General features: G+C 43.5%; 1 protein-coding gene across 2 annotated transcripts in view; it reads right to left on the bottom strand.

Annotated features, from left to right (window-relative positions):
• Positions 1-817: 817 nt before the first annotated feature.
• bbox1 (butyrobetaine (gamma), 2-oxoglutarate dioxygenase (gamma-butyrobetaine hydroxylase) 1) overlaps positions 818-23,511 on the bottom strand; it is a 75,648-nt gene continuing 52,954 nt past the window's right edge. For both annotated transcript variants that reach the window (XM_078415479.1, XM_078415480.1), the window contains 4 exons: positions 17,273-17,378; positions 9,708-9,904; positions 6,042-6,208; positions 818-2,915 (listed from right to left, as the gene is read on the bottom strand). In XM_078415479.1, coding sequence (XP_078271605.1) covers positions 2,755-2,915; positions 6,042-6,208; positions 9,708-9,904; positions 17,273-17,378 — 631 coding nt within the window. In that variant the 3' untranslated portion in view covers positions 818-2,754. The remainder of the gene's footprint in view (positions 2,916-6,041; positions 6,209-9,707; positions 9,905-17,272; positions 17,379-23,511) is intronic.

Here is a 23,511-nt window from a genome sequence, read left to right as displayed (position 1 = left end):
TACCTGGTCCTCTGGGAATGTCCACTTCTTAATCATGGGAAGTGAGGCGGTGACTCAATTTCCCTTTCAACATTTAACACGTAAAATTCTGCCTGCAAGGCCTTGCTTTTCAATTGGCATGTGGCTTTTAAAAATTTATTGTTGGTCTGGTGCAGTGGAGAGTTTACAGTCGGATGAAGTCAAGGGACTCTTGTCATGGACGGCGTTTGGTTTGAGAAGTTTATTAAGTGCTGACTGCTTCTTTGTCCTCCAAGTTTGCTTCACCTCTTGGCTGCCAGCTTATTGGGCTCTTGAGAAATGGACTATGTGATCCTGTTTCCCGGAATGGAAAAGGCGAATCCTACAGGGTATAGCGTTAAGGTGGAAGCAGGGCAAGTTGTTCACACAGCGGGTGGTGTGTGCCTGGAACGCGCTGCCAGGGGTGGTGGTGGAGGCAGCTATGATAGTGGCATTTAATAGACTTGGACAAACACATGGATGTGCAGGGATTGGAGGGATATGGATTATGTGCAGGCAGATAAGAGTTGGTCTTGGCATCATGTTCGGCACAGATATTATGGGCCGAAGCACTGTTCTATGTTCAATGATATGGTGAATATAGATTTCAGTGATCATTGGTGTAGTCATGTGAGGCGTGGGTGAAAATTGCAGAGTAGATTGAGTGAGGGTCCTAACATGTGAATGCAGTGGGGAAACAGTGTGGGATGTTCAACCCACAGTGCTACATCGAAACATGGGCGGCACGGTGGCGCAGCGGTAGAGTTCAAGTCAAGTCAAGTCAATTTTATTTGTATAGCACATTTAAAAACAACCCACGTTGACCAAAGTGCTGCACATCTGATTAGGAAAAAAAAAAAGAAACATACAGTGGTTGCTGCCTTACAGCGAATGCAGCGCCAGAGACTCGGGTTCGATCCTGATTACGGGCGCTGTCTGTATGGAGTTTGTACGTTCTCCCCGTAACCTGCGTGGGTTTTCTCCGAGATCTTCGGTTTCCTCCCACACTCCAAAGACGTACAGCTATGTAGGTTAATTGGCTGTGCAAATGTAAAAATTGTCCCTAGTGGGTGTAGGATAGTGTTAGTGTGCGGGGATTGCTGGGCGGCGCGGACCCGGTGAGCCGAAGGGCCTGTTTCTGCGCTGTATCTCTAAACAATTTTTTTTTTAAATGATGAGAAGTTACTTAAAACTGGCAAGACTCATCTCAAGAGTATGAATGTAGTTGTAGGCGAGGCAGGGCATTCTCCACCCTCCAGTTGTCAGCACCTTCTCCCTGGGTATTGATGATACAAAATTTCACTGCCTGGGTCCCAGCAATTTCTGCTCTAGCTTCCCACATCATCCATGGATACACTTTAACACGTCTTGTTGATTTGTCCACCGTTTACGGGGTTTATCCACAGGCATTTCTTTACCTAATGCGGTGAAATTCTTGACCAAGTGCATTCTTGATTGGAACGGGTGTCAAGGGTTATGTGGAGAAGGTAGGCAAATGGGATTAGGAAGCAGAGACCATCCAGGATTGAATGGCAGAGTAGACTTGATGGGCCGAATGGCCTGATTCTACTCCTATAACTTGTGAACGTGAAATAATACAATGGAATATGGCAGAATTTCTGGAATAGATATTCAATTGTATTGGTGAAACGTTGACAAAGTATACTACAGCAACTCTTTTATTTCCAAAATCCCCCCTGAAACCGCTAGGATCAAGCTTGCAGTCATTGGTAGTAGACCTACACTCATACCCTGCTGTAGCACAACCATTCCCTCCTGCACTTCCTAGTAACAGTCTGTTCTGTGGTATCATCTCCTGATTCACAATCAGTCGTTTGTTGTTAGACCGCGTTACATCAGGTGTCATAAACCACAATGCCAAGCAACCTTGTTAAACAGTGCCAGTGGCCTTTCAGCCACGATGTAAAGACGACTAGAGGATTAATTTATCACAGTTCTATGTTGCACAACGTCCAGGCTAAACTGGTGTTGCAACGTGACCCCTTGGCCACCCAGAGTTTTCTCTACAGTTGAGGAACTTTGAGGATAGATCCATTTAATGCCAGTTTAACAGATTCTTCATTTGTCTCAATTGGCCATCAGGTCATTCGAACTATTAAAAAAAGACACAAAGTGCTGGAGTAACTCAGTGGGTCAGTCAGCATCGCTGGAGAACGTGGATAGGTGGCGTTTCATGTTGGGAACCTTCTTCAGTTGGAACAAGGGTTCCGACCTGAAACGTCACCTATCCATGTTCTCCAGAATGACCTGGTGGTCTTGTTTTGCAAACCTGCATCTGCAGTTCCTCCTGTCTCTATTCAAACCACAACTTAGACTTCCACAATGAGTTTGCAACGGAGCTATTTTTCAGTAGAACTGTACCTTTTATTTGCCACAAATGATTGGTTTTGCTCTTTTTAAATCACTCCGGGCCTTGATAATTCCGTAGCCAATTTTTGGTTACATTTTTAAAGTATTGCCAATGCGCATGCAGAATTTTCCCAGCGAGAATAAATATTTTCATTGATATTGCACCTTGTTACACCATGTCCAAAATCGTTTCCGATGTGAAAGAGGCTTAATTTACGTTAAATCCTAAGGTTGTTCTAACTTTCTTGAAGTAGGTTGTTGTGAGCACTTTCTTCACATGAAGAAGCAAGTGGTGTCAAAGTTGTAGAAAATTATCAGCAATGGTAAAAATCATTGTTCTATTGTTGATCAAGAAGCAAGACCTATTACATTGTTCAAACCAAGTACTTATTTGTCGCCATACAGTGCGTGCTTCAGGCAACGGATCCGTGACATGACTTCATCCCAGTCTGCATACGCTCCTTCCAGGTGCCGCCTGCAACCTTCGTCAGAGAAGTAACTTCGTCGGCCGTGCAGTATTCTCCAGTTATCAAAGGTGAGAACATCCCCTGTAATCAGATGTTTAATTTAGTTTAGAGAGACACAGCGCAGAAACAGGCCCACCTGCACAACGAGTCCGCGCCGACCTGCGGTCCCAGCACCCCAACACTATCATAAGGTCATAAGTGATAGGAGCAGAATTAGGCCATTCGGCCCATCAAGTCTACTCTGCCATTCAATCATGGCTGATCTATCTCTGCCTCCTAACCCCATTCTCTGGCCTTCTCCCCGTCACACCCATACTAATCAAGAATCTATCTATTTCTGCTTTTTAAATATCCATTGACTTGGCCTCCACAGTCTTTTGTGGCAAAGAATTCCACAGATTAACCACCCTCTGACCAAAGAAATTCCTTCTCATCTTCCTAAAGAAACATCTTTTAATTCTAAGACTATGACCTCTCACTAGTGGAAACACCCTCTCCACATCCACTCTATCCTACACATTAGGGACAATTTACAATTTTACCAAGCCAATTAGCTTACTACGTCTTTGGAGTGTGGTAGGAAATCGGAGCTCCTGGAGAAAACCCACGTAGGTCATGGGGAGAACGTACGAACTCCGTACAGACAGCACCCGCAGTCAGGATCGAACCCGGGTCTCTGGTGCTGTGAGGCAGTAACTCTACCGCTGTGCCACCACGGTGCATAAAACCAAACATTTCTTCTGCCTTTTTGATAAATACCGTGCCATAAACAGGTACCATAAAAAGGTTGATCATTGTAACATGAATACCTCTTTCCTGAATCTGGAAAGGGAATAGAGACTATGGATAGGTGACTTCTTAGGTCAGTCTGAAGAAGGGACCCGATCCGAAACGCCACCTACCCATGTTCTCCAGAGATGCTGCCTGACCCGCTGAGTTACTCCAGCACTCTGTGTCCTATTCAAGAGAATATGCATCGATGATGTTTCGGGTCGGGACCCATAGAGTCAGTCATACAGACATAGAGTGATACAGTGTGGAAACAGGCCCTTCGGCCCAGCTGCCCAAACCAGCCAACAATGTCCCAGCTACACTAGTCCCACCTGCCTGCGATGGTCCATATCCCTCCAAACCTGCCCTATCCATGTACTGTCTAACTGTTTCTTAATCGATGGGATCGTCCCAGCCTCAACCACCTCCTCTGGCAGCTTGTTCCATACACCCACCACCCTTTGTGTGAAAAAGTCACCCCTCAGATTTCCATTAAATCTTTTCCCCTTCACCTGAAACCCATGTCCTCTGGTCCTCGATTCCCCTACTCTGGGCAAAACACTCTGCGCTTCTACCCGATCTATTCCTCTCATGATTTTGTACACCTCTATTCCTCCTCGTCTCCTGAGAGCCATTGAGGATATGCACTTGGGCACCTCGGCCAAGAGCAAAGTGTTCGAAATCCTCGCAGGGGTCTTACAGGGAGACGCGCTGGCACCCTTTCTCTTTGGCATTGTCCTGGATTATGCAATGAGGCAGGCGCTCAAGGAACACGAGGACGTCGGCTTCACAATCACCCCAAGGTGTTCGAGAAGAATCGGGTCAGTCAACTTGTCAGACCTCGACTTCGCTGACGACATCGTCCTGCTGTTAGGCCAAATTGGGGAGGCACAGGAGCTGCTCGGCAGGGTCGAGACGGGGTGTGAGAAAGTGGGCCTCCACCTCAATGCCAAGAAGACAGAGTACATGGCGTTCAACAGTGGTGACCATGAGCCTCTTAAGACCAGTGGCGGTGCATCTCTCAAGAAAGTGGAGGACTTCAAGTACCTGTGAGTGAGGAATGCAGAGCTCGGAGAATGACATCAAGGTCCAGAAAGCGCTTGCATGGAAAGCCCTCAATAACATGGGGAAAATCTGGAAGTCTCGAATGTCTAAGGGTCTCAAACTGAGATTCTTCCATGCAACTGTAGAGACAATATTATTGTACAGGTGTGAGGCATCGACTCTCACTCGAGCACTGTCCAACTGTCCACTGTCGATAGGGTCTACACTCGAATGCTCAGAAAAGTTCGAAATGTCAGTTGCAGGGACCACGCCACCAACGCCCAGCTCAATGGGGAGATTCCACCTCTGACCAAGAAGATCAGGTCGAGAAGGACGAGGCTCGCTGGCCATTGCCACTGCCATCCAGAAATACCAGCAAACAAGGTTGTGCTGTGGGAAGCCACCCATGGAAGACGGAATCCGGGACGACCAAACAAGACCATGCTGCAGATGTTGATGGAAGACGCATATGTAGAGACAAGAGGAGATTGGCAGCTGTATGGAGGACAGAGATGTGTGGTACGTCCGTCACCATGCACCTCATCCTCCTGCGCTCTATGGAATAGAGACCCAGCCTACTCTCCCTATAGCTCACACCCTCTACTCCTGGCAACATCCTCGTAAATCTTTTCTGAATCCTTTCAAGCTTGATAAATATCTTTCCTATAACATGGTGCCCAGAACTGAACACAATATTCTAAATGCAGTCTCACCAATGTCTATACTCAATACTCTGACTGATGAAGGCCAAAGTGCTTTCTTCAGACTGTGAATTTAACCTATTTTCACCGTCGTGGGGGTTACTTCTTCAATGTAAATGAACATGTGAAATGTTCAACTGTATCAGGTTGTAAAATGGTTGTAACATTCTTGTCAGGTATTCATGCAAATGGCAAGCGTGTTCATGTGATAGGAGCAGAATTAGGCCATTTGGCCCATCAAGTCTACTCCACCATTCAATCATGGCTGATCTATCTCTCCTAACCCCATTCTCCTGCCTTCTCCTCATAACCCCTGACTACCCCATACTAATCAATAACTTGTCTATCTCTGCCTTAAAAATATCCATTGACTTGGCCTCCACAGCCATCTGTGGCAAAGAATTCCACAGATTCACCACCCTCGTGATTTGAAGGCTTGTATAGAAACATAGACAATAGGTGCAGGAGTAGGCCATGCGGCCCTTCGAGCCAGCACCGCCATTCAATATGACCATGGCCGATCATCTAAAATCAGTACCCCGTTCCTGCTTTTTCCCCATATCCCTTGATTCCTTTAGCCCTAAGCTAAATCTAACTCTCAATAAGTCACTGCAACATCTAGAAAGTACTCGGCTAAAAATAAAGTGCCCACATCATTGGGGACTTTGCTGTTGCCCCCAGCGTTGCTTACCTGGCTCCATTTTGAAGGTGACCATGTATTCTGGCTTGTTCATGAGGAGTACAAAGTCTTTGAGAGCAGATAGGAATGGGTGCACTTGCTCTACAGGCAGATCGAGGACAGAGTCCCGAGTTGCATTGTTAAAATTAATCTGAACAACATTCCCATTGTGGTCCAAGCTGCACACAAAAACAAAAGACTTTTGTAAAACTGTTGCACTGGAATCTCTTCGAATAAAAACAATTTTGTGCTTTTGCTTTGTAAAATATAATCTTTTCTCCTTGTGGAATTGTTAAGTTAACTTTTAATGAAACAGGCCCTTCGGCCCAGTGAGTCTGCACCGACCAGCGATCACCCCGACACACCAGGTACAATTTACAATTTTACCAAAGCCAATTAACCTACACGTCCTTGGAGTGTGGGAGGAAACCAGCGCACCCAGATGAAACCCAAGCTATCACAGGGAGAATATGCTAACTCCGTACAGACAGCACCTGTTGTCAGCACTCTGGTGCTTCAAGACAGCAACTTCACCACTGCGCCATTGTGCTGCCCCTTCTTCATAAGGCAGCTGCTAGTTCTGCAGGGAGAGTCAATGAGATGCGGGACGAGCTCACCGTGTGAGGACAACATTCCTCAGGAAAAAAGGAACAGGTCATGTTTGGGGTCGAGACCCTTCTCCAGACTGGCTCTTCTTGACCCAAAACGTCACCGATTCCTTTTCTACAGAGATACTACCTGGCCCGCTGAGTTACTCCAGCATTTTGTGTCTATCTTTAGTGTAAACCAGCATCTGCGGTTCCTTCCTACCATATATACCTCATTGGAGACGCTAGGTCCATCTATACTTGACTTTACCTTGGACTAAACGTTATTCATTTTATCCTGTAACTGTACAATGTGGATGGCTTCACTGTGATCATGTATGGTCTTTTCGCTGACTGGATAGCACGCAACAAAAAAGCTTTTCACTGTACCTTGGTACACATGACAATAAACTAAACTAACCTAAATAATGGTCAAGACATTCTAGGTCCCACACTGAACAAAGTGGGGAGTTGGTTGCCCGTGGCTGATTTATTTTAACATTAACTTAACTGTTGTTCACCAACTACTTCAGAAGCGAAGATCTTGATCCAGAGACAAGGGAAGCCAAGTTGACAGGAGAGCAAAAGATGACACAGATTGCTGGAGTAACTCAGCGGGTCAGGTGGCAGCTCTGAAGAACATGGGTAGGTGACGTTTCATAGAGTGCTGGAGTAACTCAGCGGGTCAGGCAGCATCTCTGGAGAACATGGATAGGTGACGTTTCACAGAGTGCTGGAGTAACTCAGTGGGTCAGGCAGCATCTCTGGGGAACATGGATAGGTGACGTTTCACAGAGTGCTGGAGTAACTCAGCGGGTCAGGCAGCATAGCTGGGGAACATGGATAGGTGACGTTTTGGTTCAGGACTCTTCTTCATTAGGATGTTATTCTTTGGATCGTTTGGTGGTTTGTGAATATCAGGATTGCAGTGACATCAATTTTACTCCAGAGAGGTGTCCAAATCATTCTGAAGGTTCCCGGCCCGAAACATCACTATGCATTTCTCCGGAGATGCTGCCTGACCTGCTGAGTTACTCCAGTACTTTGTGTCTTCTTTTGTAAACCAGTATCGGCCGTTGCTTGTTTCTACATTTGACAGGAGAGCAGGTTGTGATGTATGGGGTTTAATGCTCACACATATTGGATTTTTTGTTTGTTTGTTTATTATGTTATCCATTGAGTACTGTGTTGACAGGCTTGTTGTGATGCTGCAAGTAATCATTTAATTGTGCTGTTTCGGTACATAAGACAATTAAACAGTCTTGACTCTCTGTGTGACATTTGCAGTAATACATCACATCAGTAGATGGCAGCACCATTGAATGCTTGAAGCTGCACAATATTTGATGAGTGGATTTTTCTGTTAAAAACTATCTGTTAACCAACTTCTTCAATGTAAGTTTTCCCTTCATTAGGCTGTTGGATGTAGAACCATTCCTGGGCGCTGGGTAAGTGGCATTGTGGTCTTTGCCTGGATGGATGCATGGCTGGAATTAGTACCGGTGTCAGAGGTTATGGGGAGAAGGCAGGAAAATGGGGTTGAGAGGGAACAATAGATCAGTCATGACCGAATGGCAGAGTAGACTTGATGGGCCGAATGGCCTAAATTCTGCTCCTATGACGTATGAACATGAATGTGGGGATGAAAGGGTTGAATAAACTATTTCAAGAGATGTCTTAGGATGCTTGTTATCTCGTAGTAGGGACTATTTTAAAATACAAGAGCAACCTGCCTCCCTGGTCTCCTCTCCACCATGAGGCCATCTGGTCAGTCAGCCGGATACGTAAGTGGACTGTCAGTGTTTATGTCTCCACCCGCTGTGAAGGCAGAGGGGGGGGGGAGTGGCCTCTCTATTACTCTCTCTGCCCGACAGACTTAAAATCATGGGTGACACAAGGAACTGCAGATGTTGGGTTACAAAGAAAGACAAAGTGCTGGAGTAACTCAGCGGGTCAGGCAGCATCCCTGGAGAACACAGGCAAACGATGTTGTGGTTCGGAACTCTTCAGGCCGAAGCTAGTTCCCAATCCGAAACGTCATCTGGAGAACATGGATTGGTGTCATTTCAGGTCAGGACTCTTCTTCAGACTGATTGCGGTGGGAGGGGAGAGTTTTGGACCAGAGTTCCTCTTCCACCTTTCTCTCCCCCACTCCCCAAACCCTGCAATATTTATAGAGGCTGACTCGCTGAGTTACACCAGCACTCTGTGACTTTGTTTCTTTCTTCAAAATCAATGCGATTTGTCTTGGTCCCTATGCAAGCAGATCCTTCCAGTGGAACTTTCACTACTGATGAACTTTGGTCTAGACACTCCTTCCTCGGAGAGGAATGATTTATTAGTGCAAGGCATCTCAGCTGGGAGACGGGCCAAGAATAAGGAAAGCCAGAGCTACGGCAGGACTTGGCAGATCCACGGAGCAGACAGCTCTGGGACACGATTCATCCACTCGTTACTTCACTGGTACGTTTGGGCCAGGGGTGGACACTGGCCTGGGTTCTCTTCCGGGTTAATGCCCGTTCCCAGCTGATGGAGCTGAGAGGTGATGTTGTTGCTAACGTTATATTCTGACCACTCACATTCCCCTAATGTCAGCACCATTTGCCACATGCTTATTTTGAAACTTTGCAGCGTTCTGCAATCAGTTTTCTGGCTTTGAATTCGGCAATTTAACAGCTCTATAAAAGCGTAGGAATGAACTGCTGATGCTGGTTTAAACAAAGATAGACAGAAAAAGCTGGAGTAACTCCGCGGGGATAGGCAGCATCTCTGGAGAGAAGGAATATGTGACCTTTCGGGTCAAAACCCGTCTTCCCTAACCCTAATCCTAATGCAAGGTCTGAAGAAGGGTCTCGACCCAAAACGTCGCCCATTCCTTCTCTCCAGAGATGCTGCCTGTCCCGCTGAGTTACTCCAGCTTTTTGTGTCTATCTTAGCTCTATAAAAGGTTGTGGTGCTTTCTGGTGGGAGAAATAATGAGGAGGCTGGTTTGGTGAAGGGTTGGGACTGGGAAGTTCCTGTGGATTGGCACTGCATTTTCTGAGCTTTTAGATGGACTGAATAGCACGCAACAAAAGACTTTTGTACTTACTCAATAATTTTATGCTTAGACTGAAGAGAGAAATCGCAATAATCCATTCCCGTGTCTGTAAAGTCAACCAAAACAGAGGAGAGGACTTGGAAAGCCTCAGGGTTCAGTCGGCGAAGCTGATTGGCAACGTGGAATCCATCGACTACCATTGTTTCACCTCCAACTTCTGTCTGTATTATACAGTGAAGGAACTGAACCTAGGCCAAAGCACAAGGGGGTGATAACTGGCACAGAGGATTTAAGACACTTCTTATCTTACTATTGTCTGAAGTAGAGTCTCGACCCGAAACATCCCCCATTCCTTCTCTCCAGAGATGCTGCCTGTCCCGCTGAGTTACTCCAGCATTTTGTGTCTACCTTCTTATTTTACTACATTTTATGCTGGTTGGTGTAATACTTGCTTTTTAGTTTTAGTTTTAGAGATACAACGCAGTCACAGGCCCTTCGGCCCACCGAGTCTGCGCCGACCTGCGATCCCTGAACATTAACACTACCCTATGCTCATCAGGGACAATTTTACACTTATACCAAGCCAATTAACCTACAAACCTGTACGTCTTTGGAGTGTGGGAGGAAACCGATGATCCCGGAGAAAACCCACGCAGGTCATGGGGAGAACGTACAAACTCCGTACAGACAGCACCTGTAGTCAGGATTGAACCTGGGACTCTGGCACCGTGAGGCAGCATCTCTACTGCTGCGCCACCGTGCCCCTTATTTTTACAAGTGCACCCTCGTCTAGACACGTTACATTCAAAATGTTTCATTTAAGTTTGGTTCTGATTCTAGCAATTCTACAAAACTCCAGGCTGGTGTAGGTCGAGGAGGGGTCGGCGTCACTGAGTCGATGGAGTGGGCCGCTGGAGGCAGGTTGGGTAGCAGGCTGACCCAAAATGTCACCCATTCCTCTCTCCAAAGATGCTGCCTGACCCGCTGAGTTACTCCAGCAATCTGTGAAACATCACCCATTCCTTCTCTCCAGAGATGCTGCCTGACCCACTGAGTCACTCCAGCACTTTGTGTCTATCTTCGCTGTAAACCGGCATCTGCAGTTTCTTCCTACACAGTATTCATATTAAGGTTTTCAGGAATATATACTCACAGAGCCCTTAGTTACAGAATGGGCTCAATAGGTGGAACTACTTGAAATCGGAGAGGATATGACTGACTATTTTCATAATCACTAGTTTGTCAAACTAGTTTTGAGATTACTTAATTTCCTCAAGCGATTTGAGAATATTTTTCTTAAAAAGTAATCATAAAATTCTTATCCTAAGCAGTTCCACATTTTACAATTGCAAATGGATTTTATTAGTAATGAAATAATGAACCATGTTGGTCTTAATAAAATCCTTTCAAGAACAGCAAAGATTTTAGTTGCCGGTAATGTGTTTCAATAATGACAGGATGAAAATTACCTACTGACAAATACAAAATGGTTGGCATTAGATGTTGGCACAGAAACAAATCTTGAGCACAGGGAAAGTGGGAGACATATTACTGAAGATCAGCTGAAATTTGAATCTTTAGCACATTCAAAGTGTATTACGAAGCATTCCTTTTAAGCATCATTCCATGTAATAGATCGTAGAACTGTACAGTGTGTAGGAAGGAAATGCTGATCATAAGATCATAAGTGATGGGAGCAGAATTAGGCCACTCGGTCCATCGAGTCTACTCCACCATTCAATCATGGCAAATCTATCTCTCCCTCCTAACTCCACTCTCCTGCCTTCTCCCCATAACCTCTGACACCCGTACTAATCAAGAATCTATCTTCCTCTGGATTAAATATATCCACTGATGGCCTCCACAGCCTTCTGTGGCAAAGAATCCCACAGATTCTCCACCCTCTGATTAAAGAAATTCCTCCTCATCTCCTTCCTAAAAGAACTTCCTTTAATTCTGAGGCTGTGACCTCTAGTCTTACCGATTTGACTTGGAAATTAACTTTTTGGGAATCTTACACCAGCACTCCAAAGTCCCTTGGCACCTCCGATTTCTGGCTTCTCTCCCCATTTAGAAAATAGTCTACGCCTTTATTCCCACTACCAAAATGCACGACTCCAATCTTTGCTACGCTGTATTCCATCTGCCACTTCTCTGCCCAATCTCCCAACCTGTCCAAGACCTCCTGTTGCTGGTATAAACCGAAGATCGACACAAAAATATGGAGTAACTCAGTGGGTCAGGCAGCACCTCTGGAGAAAAGGAATATGTGACGTTTTGGCTTGACCAATACAGGTCTTCAGAACAATACTGCACAGGGACAGGCCCTTTGGCCCACGGTATCTGCCTGTGCATGATCCGTATCCCTCCATTCCCTGCATAACCATGTGCCTATCCAAAAGATTTTTAAACACCACTGTCATATCTGCTTCCACTACCATCCCTGCAAGCACATTGCAAGGACTCTGATTTTTGTTTCTCATAGAAGTGGGTCAGAAGATATGCAGCGTAGTGTCAGGTAGCTCACTTGCTATAGGGGTGTTGGAAACAGAAACACATTAAAAATGAGTTGGAGCTGTGATTAAGTTAGCTACAAATGGAATGTGTTGAATAGTTCTTCTTAAATAGCACAGACATGATCTGCCATGTGGTTCCTTCCTATGTGTAGATGCCGGTTTACATTGAAGGAGGTAGACACAAAATGCTGGAGCAATAACTCAGCGGAACAGGCAGCAACTCTGGAGAGAAGGAAAGGGTGACGTTTCGGGTCCAGACCCTTCTTCATCTATGTTGTAAATATTTTGTAATTCCTGCCTATAGCTTGAATTGGATCGTGTGTTGCTACCTCGCATTGCTCCTGTTCCACGTGCATCTGGAAGCAATTAATCAGTCACTGAAATAAGCCCAAAAAAGCCACACGGGCTGGAGTAACCCAGCGGGTCAGGTAGCCTCTGAGGAGGACATGGATAGGTAGCGTTTTGGGTCGGGACCCTTCTTCAGACTTTATATTGCATCTACATTGAAATAACCCAGTATATTCAAAAATATGTATCCATGTTACAATGCTATGTCTAATAAAAGTATTTTAGAAACAAAAAAAGATGGCAAATTGGGGTAGCTCGCTTGTACAGAGACTTTAGCAGTAACCAAAGCAGAATAGGAACAGCAGTAATTGATGAAGTTAAGGAATTTGGTGTAAGCTTAGATTCTGTACACAGCTAAACATCTTGTGTACTGGTCTATGTCAACTTGCTATGGGCGCAGCGGTAGAGTTGCTGCCTTCGAGCGCCAGAGACCCAGGTTCTGACTACAGGTGCTGTCTGTACGCAGTTTGTAAGTTCTCCCCATGACCTTGTGGGTTTTCTCCGAGATCCTCGGTTTCCTCCCACACTCCAAAGACGTGCAGCTTTGTACGCTAATTGGCTTGGTGCAAGTATAAATTGTCCCTGGTGTGTGTAGGGTAGTGTTAATGTGCGGGGATCACTGGTCGGTGTGGACTCGGTGGGCCTGCTTCCGCGCTGTATCTCTCAACTAAACGAAAACTTTCAAAATGTGCGACTCCAATTATTTTTCTAAATAACTAATAAATTGGTGAAATTGAGCTTGAAGTCAGTCAATAAAAGCTAATGTGAAGATGGGCGAGTACCTCAAACTTACTTTGCAGATCCAAGTAATACAATAACATACAATTATATCATAACAGCTGACAGAGCAAAGCTAAATGGAAAATATCAACAGAATTGATACTTTTGTTTAAGTGGCCTGACAAGTTGTGGCTATGGGTAAGATCTGTCTGCAGCAAATTGCTGGTTCCCACACAGCACATAATATATAATGTTAAGACCATCCAATATCCAGAAGCCACTCTTCAGTATGACAACCGCATCCAGAATGGACGTTTTCACTGGATGGAAGGCTGGAATTGAATACAGAACAAGGAATGCAACAGAAATTTATTTGGAGATTGAATATCAATGGTATTTTTGTAATCTTAGGAATACTTGTATAGATGTACAAGGATAGCACACAGAGAGTAAGAAAAGGTCTTTCAAGAAATAAGTTTTCATATACTATAAATATAAATAGTTGATTTTTAATTTATTTTTAACACCTTTTAATGACCTGCCATATTTTTTTAACTGCCAGTTCGTCGCCAGGCTTCCTCCACTATAGAATGTGAACGTGAGACAGTCTTAGCCACAAGATTTTAAACTGCTCCCCCTGCCACCCTGCAGTTAAAGTTTGCTTTAAACATCAGACACTTAGGACTTAATGGACTCAAGACTTTAAACCAAGTTACAGCAAAGACCATAGGTAGACGTTCCTTTTTCCTCACAAACCTCACCAGAACAATAAATGAAAAGAAAAAAAACTTCAGATATTGGAAATCTCAAATAAAAGCAGAATATTTAGAAACATCTAATAGGTTAGACCAACATCCGTGGAAAGAGAAACAGAGCTAACATTACAGTCTGAGACCTTTCGTCAGAACTGGGGATTTCCCGACCCGAAATATCACCCATTCCTTCTCTCTAGAGATGCTGCCTGTCTCACTGAGTTACTCCAGCATTTTCTGTCTATCTTAATCGAAACCAACTTAGATATTATTAGCAGAAACAATGGGAGAGAGGCACGAGCACTCCACATGCTGGTACATTATTTATTTACCAAAAATAATTGTCTATACTGTAATTAATTGCCAATTACATGTCCGTTTAGTAACCTGGTATGAGGCAGAATTGAATGAATTATATTGGAAAGACGATATTCCCAAGGTCTTGAGTATCAGAGATTTAAAGATAGATATTGTATTTGCAACAGTCCATTGAGGTACGTGGAGTGCTGGAGGCACAGAAACTCTTAAAAAGCAGTGAAATGTAGAGAATTAAAACTTAATTCCAAGAACTGCTAAGTTATTTATTCTCACTTCAGGTGTCAGCTTTGGCATTCTAAGACTTAGACTTAGACACATTAATCTTGGATGGCACATTTTGTAAGTACAGTTGCAATGCTGTTCTGATAAATTATTAACTGAAACAATATCTGCCATAAAAAGAACCAAAGATAGTTAAAACACAGCAGAGGAGCATTCCTTACCTCTCAGTCACTTATCCTTGCTCCCTTAACCTCATTAAATGGACTGTCATTTTTCTCATTGCTGTTTGCTACGAAAACTATGTGTACTTTGGTTGTTGGATGTGCCTGCACAAATAGGTAGAGTTGCTGCCTCACAGCGCCAAAGACCCGGGTTCAATCCTGACCTCGGGTGCTGTCTGTGTGGAGTTTGCACGTCCTCCTCGTGACCGCCTGGGTTTCCTCCGGTCACGCCGGTTTCCTCCCACATCCCAAAGACGGGAGGGTAGTAAGTTAATTGGATTCTGTAACTTGCCTCTGGTGTGTGGTTCCAAGCATAACCCGGCACCTCTCTCCAACACATCCTCCACTTCCCGTCTGGCAAAGAAACATAGAAAATAGGTGCAGGAGTAGGCCATTCGGCCCTTTGAGCCACCACCTCCATTCAATATGATCATGGCTGATCATACAAAATCAGTACCCCGTTCCTGCTTTCTCCCCATATCCCTTGATTCCATTAGCCCTAAGCCCTACATCTAACTCTCTCTTGAAAACGTCCAGTGAATTGGCCTCCACTGCCTTCTGTGACAGAGAATTCCACAGATTCACAACTCTCTGGGTGAAAAAGTTTTTTCTCATCTCAGTCCTAAACGGCCTCCCCCTTATTCTTAAACTGTGACCCCTGGTTCTGGACCCCTGGTTCTGGGGGTGTATGGTGGCTACTGAGAGAACAAATAGGGACTATTGCGACTACTTTGAACACTTTGGAACTTTGTCAGTGCCCTGTATCTGGCGACTCTTTGCATGGTGTGCAAAACAAAGAATTTCACTGTGGAATGTCACATGTGATAATAAAGTATCATTCATTCAAATATCATCTGACCATTCCTTACACAGAATCTGCCTGTCCCACTGAGTTACTCCAGCCTTTTTTTTTTACTCAAGGTTCCAGCATCTGCAGTTTCTTGTGCCTCTCAGGGATTACATTTTGATGAGGTTAAAACTAATCACCTCAACACATTACTTTACCCAGCACTGGAACATAATGGACAATAGGCCAGATCCATGTTGGTTGATACATGCTGAGAATATGACATGATTTTTTGTGAAGGTGGTCCTGTTTTCCATTTTCCCTTCAGAGCAATTATTTTTTTAAATATGATGTCTGGCTTGCTTGGACCTTTATCAGCTGCAGTACAGAGATATTCAGCTGCGATCCTTCTGGTTGCCTGGAGTTTAACTTTCTAAAAAAATTAAAATAAAATTGTCTTTTTGGATAAAAGGAACGAAGGCCAATTTTTAATTACTTTCTCCAACTACTAACCAATCATTTTTGTTAATGACAAAATTGCAGATGCTGGAAATCTGGAATAAAAACAACAACAATCCTTGACCTTACAGGTTAACTCTGTTTTTCTTTTCGCAGATGCTGCCTGACCTACTGAGAGTTTCCAGCCTCTTCTGATTTTATTTCATTTTTTGTACCTGTTTTAATATAAAGACTCCTATTGCCTTGAAGACAGTACTTAAATATATAAGTACCCCTGTACTCGGGTAAAAAATATTTTTCTTTTTCCTGCAAGTGTTAAAAGTTTATGCAGAAAGACTCATTATTTCAATACTTTGTTAGCAACACTCCATCACAGCATCTTGCTTACTTCTACCCTTTAAAAGAATGCTCATCGAGACAGCGCAGATCTATGGATCCCATTCCCACACGGACCTCTGTACTGGGCCTCCTCTATTGCCAGAGTAAGGCCATATGCAAACTAGAGGAACAGCACCTCATATTCCGCTTGGGCAGCTCACAACCCACAAGCATGAACAGTGAATTCACCAATTTTATATAATTAACCAACAACAACCCTTTCCCCTTCCCCTGTCCCCTTCCACCTGTGCCTCTTCCACCGGCCATACATTTAGCATCTCTTCTCTCCTTATCTCACAACCTTTTGTCTTCTTCCCATCTCTGGCCTTTGTCCACCCATCTGCTCATCAAGACACTTTCTCACCTATTTTCACATATTACTTGCGAGACTGACCCATCGTTCTGAAGAAGGGTCCTAACCCGAAACGGCGCATATACATGTTCTCCAGAGATGCTGCCTGACCTGCTGAGTTACTCCAGCACTCTGTGAAACATCACCTATCCATGTTGTCCAGAGATGCTGCCTGACCCGCTGAGTTACTCCAGCACTCTGTGAAACATCACCTATCCATGTTCTCCAGAGATGCTGCCTGACCCGCTGAGTTACTCCAGCACTGTGAAACGTCACCTATCCATGTTCTCCAGAGATGCTGCCTGACCTGCTGAGTTACTCCAGCACTCTGTGCCTTTGTTTATACTCTCTGCATTGGTTTTACAGTATGTCGTCATGCTGTGGCAGCAGTGGGAAACAAGCGTTCTCATTGAAACAAAAGGATAGGCGTGCAGCCAAACAACCATGTATTTTTTTCATTGTTTCTCATACATTTTTTTAGTCATTAATATTCTTTTCAAAAAGCAGATGAAAGGCTTTGGGCAATATTCCAAGCAGACTTACCCCAGGGGGATGATGCAGTGCTGGGTAATCAGTGTGCAGATTCAGTTCCCCAGATGTGTAGGCTACGTTGTTAGCATCGGGCTTATCCTCCACTTGCCAGGTATGCCTTTCAAATTAAACGGGAGAGGCACATCATCAGTAACAGTCCAAACCAGAGTTTATTGAAAATTGAGACTGATCATTTTTTGGATGTTGAAGCAATGAAGGAAAATAAGGTCTCGCACAATCTTATTCAGTGAAGAGGGTGGGACGGTGCCATTTTATCTACTCCGCCTATTTCTTGTGTTTTTGTACAAAAGAAATCCAAGCATTTTCAAATGGTGAAATGCCAAAAGTCAAGTACAAATTATTACCAAGAGTATCAAACTGAAACATTACTCACATTTTCAGATAACTAAATGCAAACATCATTGTTCAGTTTAAAATGTTTGCAAGAACTCTGAGCTGTGCTAATTAATTTGAATTCTACGCAAGGAATTACACGTAGACTAAAATATGCAGGAGGAATTGTATTTATTTTAAAATAATTCTCATAAGTACTTTTAAAAACATCAAAGGACACAAAGTGCTGGAGTAACTCAGTGGGTCAGGCAGCATCTCTGGAGAATCCACACGACCCTTATCCCGCCTCTGCAATGGAACATTGCAGAACACCATTTAGCACCACACTGGACTAGTTATCTTTTTGTGAGTCATTGAGCCATACAGCCCTTCAGCCCAACTTGCCCATGCCAACACATTCTCATTGTGTTTTGCATTCATGCCTTTTTTTTGCTGAGTTTATATATAATAGTTTTGTGTGTTTTCTTCAAGTTAATGTGTCTGTGAAGCTGATGCAAGCAAGATTTTCATTGTACCTGTACTCCGTACTTACGCACATGACAATGAATGAAAGTGTGGAATATGGGAATGTGGAATGTGTCATGGCAGAGGTGAATAATTACATTGCTGCTGCAGGATATACAGTGGTGTAGTAATGCTGTGAATGACTGCTTGATCAATGTGGAATACTGTGAATCATTTCTGGATCAATGGGGAAAGAAGCCATGGTGATTTTTAAGCAGTAATTTGATCCCGGGGTTACAGTAGGAATTGAGAATAGAAAACGTGGGGCGTGAACGGTCAAAGTAAATGCAATTAAATCATCAATGCTTCCATTTCCCCTCCTTGAGAATCACAAACAGCCTGCCTGGATACCTGTTTACTTCCGTTCAAGAATAGTTGGTTTGACTGGCATCAGCCAGTAGGTTTAGTGGTCTGTGTGCATTCCTTCCATCGCAGTTGATTCTCAATTCTCTGTACTTGTAATGCAATATAACCCAACATCAACTGCATCCACCTGGGATTTGGATCAGATACATGTCTAATTTATTTTAGACTGTGCAAACACTTTGGATAATACTTGATATATAATTTAAAGAATAAACTTGCATTTATTTAATACAGCAAGATGCCCAAAGAATAATACTGTGTATTTAAGGTGTAGCTTGTGGTGAGATTTACTCCTTTATTTTCCAATGAGTACATAGAACAGAATAATTTATTTTCATTAATATCACTTATTTTAATATAAATATATCATCCAATTTTTCAAATTTGTCCTGCAAGGTTGCAATGATTTTTGTATTTTCTGCACGTCTTTACAATTCTCTAACATTTTATTGAGCTGAAGTAATTTTACATGGAAAAGACCACTATTTTTCACTACAGTATTATTAAGTCTGCCCTCTCATCAAATGAAGAAGGGTCTCGACCCTATTCCTTCTCTCCAGAGATGCTGCCTGTCCCGCTGAGTTACTCCAGCATTTTGTGTCTACCCTCTCATCAAATAATCTGGATTTGGTAATAAAGATGTGAGTGGAGCTCATTCTGTATTATTAAACAATAAATTAGATTGCAGCTCCCAGAAAACATATGTACCTTGCCCTTCCAGAAGTTGCATAATTATTTTATCTTATTAACAAATGCACACTTCAAGCAACAGAACATCACGAGGTTGTTGTTGTAGTTATGCAAAGACTAACACGATTGGAAATTCTGAGTCTTATGCATTCCTGTGGAAGTTTTAAACAGCGGGATGTCTTATTTACTGCCAACTGCATCACTGACACTGAAAATCAAATTTAACAAGAGGAAAACGCTTCAAATATTAATTATTGGTGGAGATTTAAAATCAATACTTTCATCATGGTTTTTTTTGCTTAACTCCCTAAGTCATAAAGTAATCTTTCCATTTTGGTTTCTGCACTAGATTTGACGTGGAAATTTAACATGTTCTGATAGCTATTCAATCAGATGTTCTGCTGGTCTTGTACAATTCATCCATCTGAATGTATCAGGAGACACAATGCTGGCTCTGTTCACACAGATCCCTCACATGCAAGCTGCTACACCTTGACAGCAAACTGACTGACTCATTGTAATAAAAGCTCCAATACCTAAACTGGGGGCAATATCTTAGAGAATAGATAGAGAATGAGACACATCAGCAAAAAATAAACAGCAGGATAAATAGATCATTTTCAGGTTGATAAGTCGAAACTAGTTGGAAGCCCCCTGGATCTAATGAGAAACAAAATACTTACAATTTATATTAGTGACGGAGGAATAAACCTAGCATATTGTAGTAAAAAAATAGACAGTGCTGCAGTAACTCAGCGGGTCAGGCAACATCTCCGGAGAACATGGATAAGTGGCATTTCTGAAGAAGGGTCCCGTCCATGTTCTCCAGAGAAGCAGCCTGACCTGTTGAGTTACTCTAGTACTTTGTGTCATCCTTCTCCAAACTGCCTCCAATTAAATAATATCTTTCCTTGAAGAGAAGACAAAGATGGTCCACAGCACTCCCAGGATCCCCGGAATGAGTAGGATAACCTATGATGAGCGTTCGTCGGCCTTGGGCCTGTACTCGCTGGAGTTTAGAAGAACGAAGGTGGCCCTCATTGAAACATACAGCCAGATTGTTGGACAAAGGCCAGGAATGACAAGACAGGTGTGATCCGGAATAGTATGCTGAAGCAAACTTGATATCAATGGTGAAAATCTGAAAGGCAGAGGCATGCAAGAGTGTATGTCTAACAACATCTGTATGTGACAAAATCTAAATAAAAGCTGAGTACTCAAATATTGTATTTATTTTTAGAAGATAGACACAAAATGCTGGAGTAACTCAGTGGCACAGGCAGCATCTCTGGAGAGAAGGAATGGGTGACGTTTCGGGTTGAGACCAGGCCTAATGTCTTTGAAGACTATACAAATAAATAAAAAACACTGGACAGGACAAGGAAAACTGCTGCATGGCAAAAGTTGATTCTTTGGAGAGTTGTGTGGGGGGGTCAATCTAGCATTCTTCAAGAACGTCACCAATGCGTGCCCTGACTGGGGTAATGGTGTCCACATTTATAGCAGCTGTCGACCCGCACTGTGCATCATCATACAACATCTGCACAGGAAGCCAGTGGCACAGTCACTCGGGCTCTTGGAATCTTGCTGCACGCAGCACAATTACTTGGAAGAAAGCCCTCAGTTTACAAAGTTCAAGTGCACATTTAACTATTGTTCACTGATTTAGCATGACTTGAAAGCTCAAAACGCTTATTTGCTGCAAGCATAACATGAATTCCCATGTATTGCCAGCAACTATCTAAATCAATATCATCAGAGATCTGATGTGACACAGTTGCTAACCCAGTGTGTAGTTCAATGCATCTAAGACATTGAACATAAAACAATACAGGCCAATAACACGCCCTTTAGCCCACAATGTCTGTGCCAAACATAATGCCAAGACCAACTCATAACTACCCACAGTTCAGTTAAGTGTATTTAATTGCGTCTGAGTGTGAATTTGTCGTTTTACCAATATTTTAATTTTCCCTAGTATTTTTTAAGTAATTCTGTTTATTTTTTATGGACAGCACAGTGGCACAGCTGGTAGAGCTGCTGCCTCATAGCACCAGTGACCAGGGTTCTATCCTGACCTTGGGTGCAGTCTGTGTTGAGATTGCACGTTCACCCTGTGACCACATGGGTTTTCTCCGGGTGTTCCGTTTCCCTCCCACATCTCAAAGGTGTGCGGGTCTGCAGGTTAAATGGCGTCTGTAAATTGCCCCCTAGTGTGTAGGGAGTGGATGTGACAGTGAAACAACATAGAACTAGTGTGAATGGGTGATCGATGATGCTGCATCTACAAACTAAAGTAAACTGAACTAAAAGCTCCCAGATGATTTTTGAATGCGGGAGTTGTGACAGTGGAGCAGTCTGGGGAAATCCCCCAGCGACTTTCAGTTATTCAAAGTTGTCCACACACACTGAGGAGGTTCTGCACGACAGGGATTTGCTGGGAGATGGAACCCAGGTCCACCTAGAAAGGAACTACATGATCTACATGCAGGTGGTTGGTGATCTCAGGGTCAGCAGGTCTGCCCCTATCAGCCACAATCTTCTGACAAACTAATGAGAGACTAAAGGCACTCGATTCTGCACAGTTGATCCTTTGCTATTTCTCCCCCTTCATCGCTAGTCGTAAATCTGGAATGTCTGTAATTGTTTATGTTCAAGAACAAAATACATACTTTGAAATTGAATACCGCAGATAAAAGTCATATTTGAGGCTTTGGTGCCAAGTAGTGTGAAAGGAGGTAACGGCAATAAAAGCACATCTGGAATAATCAACTGGATGTAAAGAGCTTTGGACTTTCGGCAAGGGTTATGATTTTTTTCTTTATTGACATGCTAGATATAATGTGCACAAGGTTCATAATATCATAAAAGAGACAGAAAGTGCTGGAGTAATTCAGCAGATCAGGTGGTATCTCTGGAGAGCATGGAGAGGCGATGTTTCAGGTTGGGACCCTTCTTCACATGACCCAAAATGTCGCCAATCCATGTTCCCCACAGATGCTGCCTGACCAGCTAAGTCACTCCAGCAGTTTGCGTATTTCTTGGTAAACCAGCATCTGCAGTTCCTTGTACCTTTGCGATATCATCTTGTTCAGTTCAAGAAGGCGATGGTGTTAATTGTTACCTTCAATGGCACTGACAATGAACCAGGGCCGTTTTTACAGCATTATGGGCCCCCGGGCAAAGCAGTGTACTGGGGCCCCTACCATTACTCTCCCCCACCCCCCTTTCCCTACCAGCCCCCCCCCCTGTCGTGCCGGCAAAAAGCACTTACCGAAAAGCACTTAGCGATGGACTTAGGGTGCCACATTGTTGCGAAAAGCACTTACAGATCGCTGTGAGAAGCACTTAGGGATGGAAAATGTTACGAAAAAAGCACTTATTGAACCTACATTTTTAAAGTAGTATTTATTTATTGCAAGTCACTTAACATACACAGATCAGCATGGGGGCCCTATGCTCGTGGGGCCCCGGGCAAGTGCCCATCAGGCCCATGCGTTAAGACGGCCCTGCAATGAACTGCACTGTGTGGAGTGTTGCTCCCTCATAGTTTAATTGCTTTTCATTTAAACAGTTTAAGCATGAAATTTGTCCTAGGTTAGTGGAGTTATATCTGCAATAAGGCTGCACATTGGACTCCTATGTTCGGTTCTGTTGACTTCAAAGACCGTGCACTGCAACATTTAAACATTTTTAAAAACCATTCCTTTGCCTTATTTCTCTGAATCCCATCATTGATGGTGCTGGAAATGTGGTGACTCTTGTGGACTGCCTCAGTGTAATCTACTATTCCCACTCTCTTCTCCATAGGTCTGATTGTACTCCTGTACAGGGATATTTTACTGAATTTTATGCAACAAAAAAAAGGAATGTTACTGTCCCTTGATACATATGACAATAAAGTACCACTGAAGCAGACTTCTCTTCCTGCATTACATTTAAATTCACTTGTGCTACTTTGGGCTGGGATTGGAAAGCCTGTCGAGGTCCAGATGGCAAAAGGCCATCAGGCGTGCTTTAATAGTTGGCAACAATAGAAGCAGATTGTTGCTAGCCAAAGGGCAATTTAATAGTTTGATTTTCAAAGACATTTCCAAATTATTAAAATTGAGATTTGAAGTGGTGGATCAGAACAAGGATAGGTGACGTTTCAGGACGGGATCTTTCCTTAGACTCGAAAAAAATGACCAATTCATGTTCTCCAGAACATGCTGCCTGACTCACTGAGTTACTCCAGCAATTTGTATCTTTGTTTTGTAAACCAACATCTGCAGTTCCTTATGTCTGTCAAAATTGAGATCAGTTTTGTTTAGTTTAGTCTCGAGATACAGCATGGA

This window comes from Rhinoraja longicauda, chromosome 18, assembly GCF_053455715.1.
Source record: "Rhinoraja longicauda isolate Sanriku21f chromosome 18, sRhiLon1.1, whole genome shotgun sequence".
Lineage (NCBI taxonomy): Eukaryota > Metazoa > Chordata > Chondrichthyes > Rajiformes > Arhynchobatidae > Rhinoraja > Rhinoraja longicauda.
The sequence above is the reverse complement of the archived record's forward strand: the minus strand, read 5'-3'. Positions and strand labels throughout refer to the sequence as shown.